Source organism: Poecilia formosa, unplaced genomic scaffold (assembly GCF_000485575.1).
Source record: "Poecilia formosa unplaced genomic scaffold, Poecilia_formosa-5.1.2 Scaffold53, whole genome shotgun sequence".
Classification (NCBI taxonomy): domain Eukaryota; kingdom Metazoa; phylum Chordata; class Actinopteri; order Cyprinodontiformes; family Poeciliidae; genus Poecilia; species Poecilia formosa.
Window position 1 is genome coordinate 471965 of NW_006799992.1, and position 16257 is coordinate 488221.

The 16257-nt window shown below is 38.2% G+C and overlaps 1 protein-coding gene across 4 annotated transcripts in view; it reads left to right on the forward strand.

The window, feature by feature from the left end:
- Positions 1–16257, forward strand: part of efr3bb (EFR3 homolog Bb (S. cerevisiae)) — a 28115-nt gene that overhangs the window by 5591 nt on the left and 6267 nt on the right. For all 4 annotated transcript variants that reach the window (XM_007552843.2, XM_007552842.2, XM_016671931.1 and 1 more), the window contains 6 exons: positions 3597–3673; positions 6680–6807; positions 7350–7500; positions 9607–9728; positions 9992–10141; positions 15203–15337. In XM_007552843.2, the coding sequence (XP_007552905.1) occupies positions 3597–3673; positions 6680–6807; positions 7350–7500; positions 9607–9728; positions 9992–10141; positions 15203–15337 (763 nt within the window). The remainder of the gene's footprint in view (positions 1–3596; positions 3674–6679; positions 6808–7349; positions 7501–9606; positions 9729–9991; positions 10142–15202; positions 15338–16257) is intronic.

Sequence of the window (16257 nt, forward strand, 5' to 3'; positions counted from 1 at the left end):
GGGAGGCTGAGCACAAATGCAGTCCACATTTTTTATTTGTGAAAAGTTTGAAATCCAATTCAGCACCTTTTTGCATCTCACATTCATACAATGCGTTGTGCCACATAATGTCCCAGTAAAATGTGCATAAATTTGAGGATACAAAGTTAAAAAATGTAGAAAAGTTTATGGAACTGGGATACTTTTGCAAGCTGCTATATATTCATCCATGTAAGAAAGTTTTCTGAGTCTGATGGTCCACAGATGTCCATCAACTTTTTATCTACGGGTTTTTTTTTTTATTTGTTTTTTTTTTATCGGTGACTCATTCTGTCTGTGTGCCACCATGTTTATTTTCTGTGGTTATAATTATGCTGTTCAGGAGGGTCCATGTAGGCGTGAAGGAGCTTGGTGTGTCGCCCGTATGAGTCGGTCAGCTTGCTGTGCAGAATAGGTGGCTGTCATGAGGCACACCCTCCCCCCCCGTATGTGTGGTTCTTATCACTGTCATGCGAATCCTTGTCCACCCACCTTGTTGTGCTCCCTTCCACGCCAACCCATCATTACCAGCCACACAAAACAGTTTGCCTTATTTTTTTTCTTTTTGTCCACCAGCTGAACTTGCAGGATTTTTTTTCTCTCCTAATGAGTCAATTTTTAGCAAACACACATTATAATGAGCCATGCTGCAAAAACCTTACAGGCTTTTTTACAATTAGCCCTCCACATAGCCTGGCAAAATAAACACATGGTGGACGCACTGTTACATGCAAAACTCAGGCCATTATCTGAGTAATAACTTGCCTACATCAACAAGCAGCAGTGGAAATGCAAATGTTTGCTGTGCAGCAAAGTTTTATGAAACATCTCATCAATTACCATGTCCATAGGACCGTTGAATTTATACAAGTTTAACTTTACGACAGTTAAACCTTCAACCCGGAGAAATTGAGTTTGACACCTTCGAAAAATTAATTTTCTCTCCAGCGAGCAGACGGGACAGGACAGATTTGTGCTGGATGGGGAAGGTACAGTAAGTCCCACTAATCTGTGACTCATTTCAATCCACCTCCCCAATCACACTTTCATGTTTATCCCCTACCACGGCCTGGTCCGTGTTTCTCTGTGTTCAACTGTCCCCTTCTTCTCCACTCCGCACCAGGGACCTGCCGCATTTTCATTAATTCATCAGTGACTCCTACTCTCAAGCCCCAGTCCAGTACTGCAAGCATGAGAGAGAGAGAGAGAGAGAGAAAGAGAGAGGAAGAGGAAGTGGTTGCAGAGGGTTTATTAGTGTTTGAAGTGATGGAGGAGAAATGCTATGAATAGACGCACAGCTCTTTGAGATAAGCCCCAACACAATTTCTGCTGTGGAGTTCCTGCTGTGAACAAAAAAACAGCTTGAAACTCAAAAACTCTTATAGTAAATATGTAAAAGGTGCTTTTCTTTTTCAGTTTCACTCAATGATTAAAGAGCGAGTATTGTGTGTCTTCTAGGCTCGCAGTGTTACCTTATAGCACAATCAAGTAACTACGCTAACTTCAGTTGTTATAAAAATACTGCAATGTCAAACATGGCTTAAAAGAAATTTGACGCCTGTCTCTTTAAGAAGCTCCTGCTCTTTCCGTCACACTGCCTTCAACATATCATCACAACAATCCTTCTCCATTTCGCCATTTACAACCATTCTTAAGAGCGTTGGACTGAGAAGAAGTTTGTTTGATCAGGTGTTTGCTAAATGCGACTGCCGCTAGTCTGAAGGGGCTGAGTGTTGAAGGCGTGGGGGAGGGATGCTCTGTGGGATGGAAGCTCGGCTGGAGACTGCAGCTCCAAGGAGGAGCTTTGCTTAAATAAACGGTGCATTGTATGACCAAGCCTTTAGCCACTCCTGAATGGTTGCCACGGGAGATTCACGGATTCCTCTTTGTCGTGGTGTAGATTATTGGTAACCAGACGAGACTCAGGCATTATTGTCTTTACACAATATTTTAAGTATTCCTATGTTATTTATAACATTTTATTATTTTGATACTTTATTAGTCAGTTGGGAAGTGTGCTTACATCAGTAAGTTTAAATAAATGTTACTTTGAAGACTGTACCTCTTTGCAAAGGTCTAAAATATGGTCTCATGCCGCCAGGTCTCCTAATGTAATAAAATAGGCATTTATTATGTCAGGATTTTTATTAGTACCATTTTACGGTTTAAGGATATTGTGAAAACTTTTTGAAAGAAGAGCGCCGTTGGCTGTTCTTTGTGCAACTCCGAGATATTTATTCTGTGATGTGCATTAGACACGCACAGATTGTTGGTTATTTATCGAGGATATAAATACTGAGATTTTGGGACAAATGGCACCAGCTGACAGCTGGTCTGGGAAATCTCGCCTCTGTTTGAGTCTGGGTGTTTCATAAAGCGCAGCTTATCGTGAGCCGCAAAACTATCTATGTTAGTTTAAAGCGTGGAGCCTGAAAGTTTCTCAGGGGGGGTTCTGTGAAAATCTGAATAGTGTTGTTGAGTCGACTTCCTGGAGGCTGGATGCAGCTTGCTGTCTCAGTGGAGTGGTAATTGGGCTGCTGGTAATCTTGTTAATGATGGGTCAGGGTGCTCTCGCAATGAGGTTTGCTGTCACATTAGTGAGAAGGGCATCAGTTTATGTAATGGAAGCTGTAATAAATCTGTTTTCATTAATTAGAAGTAGATAAATGTTTGACTTTATATGAAAATAATCAAAGAATTACTGTCTGTGTTGTTTGCCTTGCACAATTTTTTTCCCCTTTGCCTGTATGAAGTGTCAGACTATCATACCCCTTATCACTCGACTCCACTGCTGATGGGGTAACAACCTACTTTTTCCATTAGGTTTTAAGGCTCTCAAACTTGCATGCTGGATGTCTGATTTTTTTTAATCTACCTGAAAATGGATACAGCATTCATTTGTGGGGTTTTTGGAGGTTATCCCTTTTTTTCATATCTTCCTTCTCCCTGCCTGTGCTTATGACTCACCACTGCTGAATTCTCCCAGCCAATCAGAATTCAGCTCTGTCTGGGTGTCTAGTTTGTCTCTCAAATGTAAAATGTGAAAAACCCCCATCTTTCCTCATGTTGTGGGTGTGTTGCACGATTCAAGACTGTTTTTGATGGGCTGCGTGTATCTGTTCCTGTTGATTTTTTTTATGTGTTTAGTTACACTGAACCTGTCTTTGCATATCTTGCTTTTGCAGTATGTCAACTTTTTCAGTGGGTGCATTATTATTTTAATAGCTGCAGTTGTGTTGCAGCTGCTGACAGGTTCACTGGCTCCCTTTTGCAGCAGATTGTGCCTCTGCCTTTTCATTAAACACTGTTGTTAGTTTTCCAACCTTACTGTGAATGAAGTTGGTCATATCACTTCAGTGGTTTAAATGAATCAGAGTCAAAGATAACAGGCTTGCCGTTTGACTTGTCTCTAAGCGTATCCCTGGAGTGCACGAGACTTTATTACTTTTGTATTATTTGTGGGGGGAAGTGGAGCAGTTTTTGGAAAGATGTGTGTAAAATGAGCCGCCACTTTTATTGCATTTTTCTCATACAGGTCTAATTGGTCATGTCTGTTTCTTTGTCTGCTTCTCTTTCAGGGGTTTGTGGTTGTTGCGGGGCACTCAGGCCTCGGTACAAGAGACTGGTCGACAACATCTTCCCAGAGGATCCGGAGGTGAGAAACATCGTTGGCACTCTGTTTCTTTTCTGATGCTTTCTCCTGATGTCCTTGTCATGTTGTGATTGGATAGAGTACGTTGCAAAAGTATTCATACCCCTTTATCTTTCTCACATTTTGTTGTGTTACAGCCACAAACGTTGGTGTATTTTATGGAGACGTAATGTGATAGAGCAACTCAAAGTAGTGCATAATTGTAAAGTGGAATTTAATAGATACCAGGTTTTTAATTAATTTATTATTCATGGCAGAACATATGCTTTCCAGCAAGACGACAACCCAAAATATTCAGCCGGAGTGACTATGGAACAATTAAATCAAAGGATGTTCATGTTAGAATGGCCTAGTCAAAGTCCAATCCATAATGTATAAAGACCACATGTCATTTTCCTTTCTTTTCACAATTCTGCACTATTTTGTGTTGTTTTCTCACATAAAATCCCAAAAATATCCATTAAATTTGTGGTCAGAAGGTGACAAAATGTGAAACAATTCAAGGAGTAGCAACACTTTTTCAAGGTACTCCATAGAAATCTGTTAGAGCTTCTTAACCCATTAAAGTTGTGACTAATGGCCGGTAAAAGAATACTCCACCCCCCCCCAGATTTGACAATATTTTTAAATTCCCAAGTGAATATTTAGCAAGCCCAAATATAATTTCCTTGATTTAGGAAGAGTAATGAAGCGGCAGGAACCAAGGATTTAAAAATGCATGAACATGCATAGCTGTATCCTCCTCTGCTTCCTCCTCTTTGCTACAATTTCCTTTGATTAACTTGAATCTGACTCCGATGACTCATAAAGAAAACTCATTTTGGTGGAGATGAAGAGGCCGATTTAAATTGCAAAGGAAACTTTTCATTAAAGCTGCATTACAAGTGCAACAACCCACTTTGTCTTTTAAATATGCCAAGAAGTTCTGCTACAGCTGCATGAAAACATATTTTACACTTTAGTTCCCATTTTTGGGTGCATAAAGCTGTGCACCTGCATGTTGCGGCCCCAAAAATAGTTTCTAAGTTTGGTTTCAAGCTGCTGTAACTAATGGTGATCCAGGAAACTCGAACAAATTGAGCTATTTTCGAATGTTTATTCTAATACGTTACTGACTGTGCAAGCACATGGTCGCCTGTCAGCACATTTACACTGTTCCACGGTTTCCACAGAATAACTGTTGGTGACGGGAGTAATTATGTGTTCCATTTCTATTTACACCAAAGCTTTTGACAGTTTTTAGCATTTTAGACGGCCTGTTTTGAGCTGGATTAGCATAACTGCCTGTTAGATTTAAGATCTCGGGCAGCAAGTGTTTCAGAGAAGGCAAAAGGCTTTTACTCTGTGCTGATTTCACAAATAAATCCGATTAGAAGTCTGTACCTTATTTGCAGAACATAAAAAGCACAGTCGGCTAATAATGCTAATGCTCCCTTTTTGCTTTTGTTGAATCAGGAGAACCTATAATAGCTGTTTGCAAAGCACTTACGCTTCAAAATAAAAATCTTAAATTTATGATATTGTCAATGTTTATTTGGGTGTCAGGTTACTATAGGCTGTTATTTCATTTTCTGCAGTGACTAAGCTATAAAAATCTCTAAAGAACATAAGTTCCAATAAGTTTCCTCTCCAAACTTATTGGAAAGGTTCTTCATTTTTGCTGTAGACAGCTAGTATTGAAATAGCTTAAAGTGAACAATATCTGGTATATTATTTCAAGTCTCTGGCTTGTGATAAATGCATCAATTTGCCACAGTTCCAAGAATTTTGCCTGCAAGAAACAAATTTGGTGTTCAGTTCCAGAAGATGCATCAGATTATGAAAAAGGACTACAAATAAACACTGAACTGTTTCATTTTGCAAAACCTAAATGTTTGCAGTCCCATAGGGGAGAGAACAGCTTAATTGTTGAGTTTGAGGAACTCAAACACTTTTCAGATGCCTGAAATTTTCAGAAAGAAATGGAGAAGTACAAATAACTAACCTAGTTTTGTTTGTGGAAAGAAGAATTGGATTATATTTATGTTGTATGCAGTGAGTGGTTGGTACAAAAAAAATGCCAACAGCATAGATGTGATTAGCTTCAGTTAGCAATTCCAGTTTATAATATGAGCATTAAATGTTTCCATCCCACAAGTGCAGTGACAATATTCCTTCATCTTCATCCACCTTTTACCTCAGGATGTTAGTTTAATAACGTGCATGAAAACAAGTTATTACATTTTAAATTGACTCTGCTCATTGTGCTTTGCAGATAAATAAACAAACCTAACAGATTTCAGTTCACTGGTTTTTATTGGTCCTTTGTATGTTTGCTGTTATGCTCGTTTTATTGAATTTTAAAAGGCCAGAGCTGAAAATAATATATAGTCAAGGAATAATACTAGTAATATCAAGACGCTAGCTGACTCAGAGCCAAGAATATATTATACAGTCTTTGGTTTTTCTGATTATGACCAATCATAATTAAATAAATAATATCCTTTTGGCTGGCTGAGCTGTATATTTCCTATTTAATTCGTGCTCCAAACACAGTTATAAACCACTTCTGGTTTTATAAAGTTGGACTAGATTGTTTTCATTTTTCCTCTCATCTGGATTGTGACTTTGAGTTGTTTTGGGTTTTAAAATTAGACTCTCAGTGGACTCGGTGTGTTTTTAGCTCTCTTCCATCCTCGGCCGAAGTAAAGAGCGGTGAAGTAGGTCATAGGGGGAGAGCAAAAGGGAAACTTGGTGATCCAGTTATAAGCTTATATTTAAGTTGCTTGGAATGAGAAGAACGGTTTCCTTTTTTAATATATATATATATTTTTACATTTTATATTGACATTCTGTCGGATTATTTTTTCTTAAAACACAGAAATTGACTTGGAGTGAAGCCTACAGCATAAATATCTACTCTGCCGTAAGAGTAACATGGATATTTATCCTTATATAGAGTAAAACGTCCTAATTATTATTCATGTTGGTTACCTCTGGTCCTTCTGTCTCCTCCCATGACACCCCTAGGATGGACTGGTCAAGGCCAATATGGAGAAGCTGACATTTTATGCCCTGTCAGCTCCAGAGAAACTGGACCGTATCGGGGCCTACCTGTCTGAGAGGCTGTCGCGGGATGTGGCCCGGCATAGATATGGGTAAGCTTCAATTTCTTTCTTCTTTGAGTTTAAAATAATACTTCTTTTCCATTTTCTCTGCTCTGAAACCAATGTTAACAGTTTTCACGTTCCAATAATTTGGCTAGGATTGGACAGGATTTATCTTTATCTTCATTAAAGCTCAAATTGTGCAATTCTAGGAAGAATTTCAGATAGCCACGCCATGATGTAATAAGGCATGTGTTACATTTATAATCCTCTTATATCACTGATCTCTAGACAAAATCAGAACTCATCAAAGAGCTTAAGAAGATCTCTTTGGTGATGCATGTAGATGATTTTATGTGTTGTAAACACATAAAACCCTTAGTCATCAGTCTGTTCAGTCCACACCTGATTCAAATGTTGGTGATGTTTGTTTAGGACTGTAATACTTTGATTTTCACTGCAAAAAATAACCTTGCCTGTCACTAAAAAGTGTCAAACTAAAAAGTGCACCTGCTTCCTTGGGAATAATAAGGTTCCGTTTTTTAGAAAGTGAAACATGTCCCCCCCTTCCTCTTTTTTTTTCCCCTATTCAGATATGTGTGTATAGCCATGGAAGCCCTGGACCAGCTGCTGATGGCCTGCCACTGCCAGAGCATCAACCTGTTTGTGGAGAGCTTCCTCAAGATGGTGCGCAAGCTGCTGGAGTCTGACAAACCCAACCTGCAGATCCTAGGAACCAACTCTGTAAGTACTCTGGATGAAGACAGTAATGACACAGTTAGCAGCTTGTTTTATATTTGTTAATGTCGTGAAGGAACTTATGCGTCACACACATTAAAAATTCCTCTACTGCAAGAAAATTGGATGAAGTGGTTTAAGGCTACTTGAATTTAACTTGGTTTGATTAATGGTACTTTCACAATCCACACATGTTCAATATAATGCCTGTAGTTAATGTGCTTTGAGTGTATTATTGAGTGTTATATTATCAGTGTTATTTTCATCATGTTTCCCAATTTTTTTTACTATTACTTTAGTAGTAGTAGTAAAATAGTTGTTGTAAACTACTTTATTAAAGTAGTTTACAACAACTATTTTTGATAGTTTTTGTGAAATGTCCAGTGGTTAGTTGCTATTAGTGCTATTAGAATTTTAAAATCAGGTTACCATTGAAATTACATTTGGTCACTGTGCTAAAACTCGGGATTACTTGATTGGTGATCCAGTTATAAGCTTATATTTAAGTTGCTTGGATTGAGAAGAATGGTTAAACTCTGTTTAAGTTTCCAACTTAAACAGAGTTGGAAACAAGGCAGTGAAAGCAAAGCAACTAAATTTCAAGAATATCTGGCGTTACATGTGCTGTATTTTCTGCAGGTTTCTTATTATGTAACAACAATGCACATGTCACTACATAACAGTAGCGACTGGGTGGTGGTGTTGTAGTTGTTACTCAGCTGAACTAACATGAATTTGAGTTAGAAAAGCGGTTCCAGATTGAGTGCATTTCAACTCCTGTCATAATGTATTAAATATCAAACGCACTTGAAAAAATGTTGACAAAATTGCACAAACTGTTAAAAATCCTGATTTCCTGAGTTTTTAAATTGGGAAGTTAAGATGAAATTGTAGTTTTATTTAAAAAATACAATATTTCTGCCATGTTACTCTCCACCAATAACACATTCAACATATAAATATACAGTACAAAGCTGCCTGATAATATAATGACCCATAGCTTTTGCAGAAATCAGCAAAGACATCCTGCAGCATCAGATTCATCTCAGTGGATTCAGTGTGTATTTCTTTTCATGTTGAAATTTCAAAGGGTAAGACATATAAACCTCAAGAGATGTGTACTGTGAAAGATCAGAGCTCAGCACAGAACGTTGGGAAGAAAGAGTGATGAGTTTCCTCTTGTGTGGGGAGCAGCAGTCAGCACTGGCCGTGCCAGCAGAAAGCACATAAAGGAAATTAAATTAGCTATAGACTTCAAGTGCAAAGCTTTGCAGACTGATGAGATATGGAAACTTCACTGTCATAATGGAGACCAATCAAAGAGTTTGATAAATGTCCATGTCCAAACGTGGCTCCAGATGTCTTGTTTTTCACACATTAAGCTCCCGTCATGACCTTAATGGTTAGCTTCTTTTATTTCACTGCTCTGTTCTGAACAGTGCTTGACGCAGGTTTTTATTTCTCCTGGTGTTACCTGGAATTGCGACAAAAATCACTATAATCTCTCCTCCTTTTTAACAACTATCGATTAAAGCTTTTGATCAGATATGTTCCACTTTCATACCTGGAAGATGCTTCATATTAACAGCTGCTGGATCACTTTCAAGAATCACCCATCAGAGCAGTCATCGATTTGGATACTTACTGTAATTTAAAAACCTCTCCAGACGTTAATGTTTAAGTAGGTTAATGAGTTTTTTTTTGTTTCTTTTTTAAACATTGTTTTTTTTTTTTTCAGTTTTCCCACTAATCCAGATGGTGTTTTTAATAAGATTTTATTATCTGTTATTATTATCTACGTTGGTGGCGGCTCCTCATTTAATCATCACATCAAGTACCCTTAGTATCCAGCTTGATTTAAAAAAAAAAAATCCAGTTGATAATTTATTAACTTGATGATGTTTTGAAGCTGAATGTCAGCCGGTTGACTTTGCTGACATTTGCCAGCCCAGTGGGAGAGCTCCCCCTCCGCTCTGCATTATTCACTCCTAATTAGATTAGTTACGTAGCTACAGTTTGACTTCGGCTAAATGAAAACTCTTTTGACGAACTTTGGTTTGTCAATATGATTTAAAAGTAATTTACAAGTTTTCTGCCATTTTTCTTTTTCAGTTTGTGAAGTTTGCCAATATAGAAGAGGACACTCCGTCGTACCACCGCAGCTACGACTTCTTTGTGTCCCGCTTCAGTGAGATGTGCCATTCCAACTATGAGGACCCCGACATCCGTACCAAGTATGTAAATAGTTGCTTTGTTTGCTCTCTGGAGACAAAAATATCCACAAAGTGCTGTTTTTAGATTAAGTGGAAAGTTTCTTTTTTTTTTTAGATTAGAATTGCCTCAAGTCTTTTCTATTACGAACTCATTTTTAAAATAGATGCCTTTTTAAATATAACTAATCAAAAAGTAGATAAAAATACACAGTGCTATAACTGGAACTCTTTTTATACTCTGTTACTATTAAGGGCTTTCTGTCATGTGTAAATGTTGCCACCAGGATTCGGATGGCGGGGATTAAAGGCCTGCAGGGCGTGGTGAGGAAGACTGTGAATGATGAGTTGCAGGCTAATATCTGGGATCCCCAGCACATGGACAAGATTGTCCCCTCTCTGCTGTTCAACCTGCAGAGTGGCGAGCGCACAGAGAGGTGAGTGTTCACGCGCAATTTATTGCATCTGTATTGAAGCTAGCATTTTGGTTTTTATCCAAATGAAAAAACAAAAACCCTTTCATTAGAGGCAATGTCTAGAAGCGTTACCAAAACCTAAGAAATATCTAGTTACAGTAGAGACGCGCCGATCAGAAGTGTGATTCCAATTACTGATCTCTGGTGTTTATGAAGCTCTGACCTGCTGATTTTAGTGGATCCAGATTTGTCCGTAGGAATTATAAGGACAACGTTAATCATAGTTTTCATACTTGAACAGAAGCTGAAATTTACCATTAACCTAAAAGTAAAAGAAAACGAATATGGAGTTGACATTTGAAGCAGTTAGCATTACTATAGCACCATCTATTTTCTCTTGCTTAACTCTGAGGTTTCCCTCAGTTTTTGCCCTTCATGTTTTCTGCTGAATGTCTTGTTCTGTCGCTTATTGTTAAAACGGCCGACGCGACTCGATATGTTGTAGAAAATGTCATTTCTTTGTCCTTCTGACTTTGCTTTACACAACTAAAATTCGCTAACTTTGTGTCTTTTTGCTTTAGTAAAATATTTCCACAACAAAAGCGTTAATTGAAAAAATATTGGGTTTTGATTTAATCTTCTCTCGGCTGATCTAATAAATCCTTCTGTTGTCATTACTAGATTTTTCTCTGAAGTTTAAGAACAATACTCCTTTTGTATTTCACTAACTTACCTTTCTGCTTTTAAACTTTTAACTAAATGCGTTGTATTTCTAAGGAATAATAATTTCTAAGGAAGCTATAATTTAATCTTCCACCAGCACTCCTCCTTTCAGAAAGATTTTAACTTTCGTCTTTACAAACTTCTGTTAAATTAATCCAACTCATTTAATTTTGCACTCATTTGACAGCTGGCTATATATATATATATATATATATATATTTTCTAATTACCAGACTTTCTTGTACAGTAGTCTCTTGAGGATGTTTCAGTCTCTGCTTTTTTTATTTCCTTTAATTAACTATTTAAAAATTTAGCAAAAATGTCTGGCCTTAGATGATATCCACCACGAACTGAGATTATTTGAAAGTTGGCTTATTGTCTTTTGGAATGAAAGAAATTTGTGTCATTTTCTGGTACCGACAACCTGACTCAAATGTTTTTTTTGTGAAACAAGTTTTAAATTAAGCAACATGATAAAATCACTCAACACAGAACAGAGAACTGTGGAAAGAGATTGGTAAACAAACATAAAACATTTCCCTGATGTCCTCATATGACCTGTTATGTTATTTTATACAAATTAACATTTAAATTTAGGTAACTTCAAACATTTGTCAGCAGGATTATGACTCTGTCTTGATGACGTGCAGATAGCCAAACTCAAACATGACTTCAGTGCACAAAAACATAATAAAAGGTGAGCAAAATGATGGAAAAAAAAAAAAATAAATAAAAATCATCACTTGTCACTTAACTAGCAAGAGTCACAGAATTGAATATGAGATCCTAACAGATCAAATCATAGTGCAGCAACCATATATCTAAGTTTTTAGCGTTAATAAAAATAACAACAAAAAACAAATAGTCATGAAATTATATTAAATTATAAACTAAAACTCAACTTATAGGCATTAGAAACTTAAAAATAAGAACTTGACTGGAATATTTACTGATCACAGAAAGTCAGATAAAAGGAGCGACTCAAGACTTTTGCACACCACAATGCCTAACTTAAGCTTAACTTTTTGCTTCTAAAGGCAAAATGTCATCTTACGTTTACATAACTATTATCAAGCAGATCAGTCACTTTTAATGTGTGGTGATTAAGCTGAAGCTCCAGCCTTGACCTTCCAAACCTTGACAGTCCAGAGTCCAGAGCCTCCGAGTCTCACCTATAACTCATGCCATTTATCATTATTGTCACTTTATGAACCCACTGACAGCTCTGCTTTCCTCGGGGGGGGTTGGGGGATGGGGGTGGGAGGGGAGATTTATTAAACCACCAGCAGAATCCAAGAACAAACATGCTGCGGTGTGGGTTGAAATATTTAAGAAGACAGGAGAGGAGCATGAAAGGAGGATGCAAGGAGAGTAAAAAGAGGAGTGGGTGGAGAATAAGAGCTCACGTAGGAGTCTGAAGGTGCCAGTTTGTGAGAGAATCTGCAGACTCTGGAGCCTCACTCTGTTGGCAGCGTTCCACGTTCTGAAATTCCCTTTGACGTCAACGCCAAGATCTGACGGATAAGGGAGCAAGGGGGGAAGTGGAACACTGAAGGATGGATAACAGAGCATGGAGCTTCAGAAACAGGGAGGTTATTGACAGAGGGAGTCGCAGACAGACTGGCACTCTCCAACACGGTCGCATTTCCCGCTCAGCTTGCCTCCTCTCTGTTTATGTTCTGTGGTTCTGCTCCTGCTGTGCATCCTCATTTCCTTCTCACACCGTGTCCTGCTTGTCATTACCCACAGCAGTCAGCGCTGAATCTAATTACCTCAAGGTCAAAATGTTTCCTCCACTGCTGCCCCAGTGGACATGGGCTATTTTATTTAAAGATCGGAGAGTTCAGACTAACTTTGGAAGTTTCACTTGCTGGAAATAACTGTGACTGTGTGTTGCAAAATTTTTCTTTCCTTTCCTAGCAACTCTTCTTTACATGTTAACTCAGCAGAACAGAGAGACTGGAAACACCTGGCAATGAGAAGTTCCTTGCTTCGCTTGTGGAGAGCTCAGACTTTATCTTTTTACTTTACGAATGTTACTAAACCTTAATTAATCTTGATTTGATGCTACATCAATTTGCTCCGAATCAAGCAAATAGATTCGGAGCAACTTTTTAGTTCTGAAACTAGACATAAGGGCAGACCTACTCCTAAAACACCCTCCCAGCAAATGGCATCTTCCCGCGTTCAATCGAGGCAGTATGGATTAATTTTAGGCAAATTCTGTTCACAATTGTGCATATTTATGTCAGTTTCAAAAATGCCTGTCAGAACCTCATTCTCAAAGACCTGAGCTGTTTGTATTTAGCAGTTTGCATGAAAATAAAAATACCATTGATTAAAACCTGGTGAGAGAAAAAGAGGAATCTGCTGAACTGCTGACTTTCCAAAATATGGCTCAAGGATGCAAATAGTATTTCCAATCAAATAAATTGTCTAAATTTGGTTAAAACATCATCACTTTTTTAAACTTTAGAATGCAAGCCTTATTCCTATCCTACCTTCAGATGATGCATCACATGCTAGGTTTAATAACCACAACTTCATTCAGGTAATTGTAAAGCAGCTCAGTTGTCAGGTGGGAGTTTGGGGTGCAAGAAGTGCCTCAGGAAGTGAACAGGTGGACCTAGACGCTAATCAGACATGATTTCTGCAGTCCGATGTTCTTTGAGTTTTGAGAAATGTCTCATTGGGTCAGATCCTGGAGTTTTCTGTTAGATACAAAAAATAAAAAATAAAAAAACTTGTGCAAATTATTATAAAGCTGCTGGTTCTGATGGGGTTTCTTACTCTGGTGTGTATTTAGTACAATCTGCTTTGTGAATCTGGTGCAGGAATAAAGCCATGAGATAAATTGTTGCTAAAAACACTGACAATCTCACAACCTTTGAATTCCTTACTTGGTTTTAGAAAACAGTTAGGACTATAATAACAGAGAACTCATTTTCTAATAAAATCTGAAGATCTCACCCTCTGGATCCTGAATGTATTTGATCCTGACATTATTAGGTTCAGATTCACTTGAGTCATATTGATGGCGCTGTTCTGACGAGTATGCTTTGTTATGCAATTCCATGAATGAGTAATGAGAGAAGAAATCATTAACACCCCCCTCTTCCAGATAAATACACATAAGTATTTTTCACTCTTAATACTGTTCATGCCTCATAACTTTGGAGCCCATGTATGATTTAAAATTATTTTTCTTCATTCCTGGTTTTGCTGCAAAAGCTTTTAATGGTGGACATCGAAAAATGTGGAATAATGAGTGGAATGTCCCGCTTAGGACATACAGGACAAACCACTGTTTTAGAGACGTTTATACCGTTTATTTGCTCTTTATTGCAGCAGAAACCATCACAGCCAGCAGCAGGATTTTGACAAATTATTCAGTCTGTGTCTGTTCCTCACTGTAAAGTTGTAAGCTAGCTAGCGTGTCACTTTTTCGTTGTGTCAGCTCTAAAATATGGATTCAAATATTTATGTTTGCATTTCATGTCGGAGCAGAATACAGCAGCTTTTAAGCAAGAAGAGGATCATACTGGACCTGATTGCTTTTAAAGTCAACCTATGGCAGTTTGACTGAAAAAGGTTTCATTCAAACGCAGAATCATCCTGTAGAGTTCAAAGGAGAACTATAGTTGTTCTCCTAGGATTTAGTTGTATTTAATCCTTTTGTTTGGTTAGTTTTATTATATGTCTCAGAATAAATTTCTCTTTTGACTAAAGCTTTAGATTATAGGTTTTTTCAGACTTGTGGAGTTTGTGTCCCAACTTTCTTCTCAGTGTTAGAGAAAATATGAAAGCTGTGAGCAGAAACTTCATCTTCTTTATTGTTTTTAAGTTGTAATGAGTTACCATAAGATTCTTCCTCCCCTTCAGCAGCAGATGAGATAAAAGAGACAGGATGTGAATAAATAATGCCATCATTGCTCTACTACCAGAGGCTTGACTTGACCAAGATACAATGGATGGGTGGATGATTTTAATTATGCATGAGAATAACCCACACATGTATACAGACTTAGGCATGAACATGTCTCCCATGGTTAAAGCAGATGTGCTCGTCTACACACCGCTGCCTTAGTTCCTACTGCAGAAGAGCTGCAGTCGGTAAAGTCGACCCAGTTCTGAGTGATGCGGTGGTTTATCCGATCCTGAGCGTTTCATTTAGTAAGAAATTGCTCTTTCTGTGTACGTTTGCTTTACTGACTCACAGCGATTCCAACGTTTCTGTTTTTCTCTCTCTTGCCTGCACTCCTCTCTCTCTCCTCACTTCCTCCCATCCCGGTCCCTCCTCTCCCTTCGCTTCTCTTTTTTTTTTTTCCCTGCTTCATCACCTGCGCCGCTCCCCACCAGCCGCTCTCCTTCTCCGCTGCAGGCGTCGGAGAAGGAGAAGGAAAGCCCCGCGGAGCTGACGGAGCGCTGCTTCAGGGAGCTGCTGGGTCGAGCCGCCTACGGCAACATCAAGAACGCCGTCTCGCCCGTCCTGATGTAAGGCAAATTTCTGGCTCTTTTGTTTTTTTGTTTTTTTTAAAGATCTGTGCCTCTCTTGTGCAGTTGTTTACATATGCAAACACGCCGGCGAACTGGGGGGGAAATGCTGCATTTTTTTGTTCTGCTGGAGCGTTTTTATCTTTCTTCTTATCGGTTCAGAGGAGAGCGACAAGGGCGGCGCAAGGGTATCGACTGGATCTGAGATTTTGTTTGTGAATGAGGTTGTTTAAATTATATATTACTGTGGCGATGCTATATGTAGGTCACATCACTGGACAGATACTGTTTTTGGCAGGACATTCTTGATTTTTGGTGTCATTTCTTTTGGTTTAAATAGTTTGCTAATCTAAATCTTTGCCTGATCCTTTTAAAGCTGCGTTCCTCTTTTTAATGCAGTCCGTACTGCATCATTTCTCTCACTCTTGTATGTAGCATTGGGATCCCTCATAGTTTTTTTTTTTTACCTTTTGTCTGTTGCACATTTAGATCTTTTCATTGCTTGTTACGTACCTCATGGCTACATTTTCAGCCTCTAAGCTAAAGATTTCCAGAGCCTTTGTTTTTTGGTGAAACCGAACAAGTGAAATAAATGACCGTAATTACAATTAAAGCTAAATAGGAAAACAGTTGTAAATTTTAGAGTTATTTTACATTTGGGTATTTTTTAACAGAATTTTTAGTACAGGATAAAGGATTTTACCACTGATATACTGTTGTTTTTATTTGCAATGCAGTGTTCATCCAAGGACCCTGGAAAATGACATAGTTCAAGAGACAATGACAAAGACGATGACCTACTTTGGTTGCAACGTATCTGTTGTAATAACCTCTAGGAAATGTGCCACAACTTTGGAGATTTTACATAAAAAAAATTAAAAAAAAAATCTTTTATTTGAATGAGAAGAACAGTTACTGTT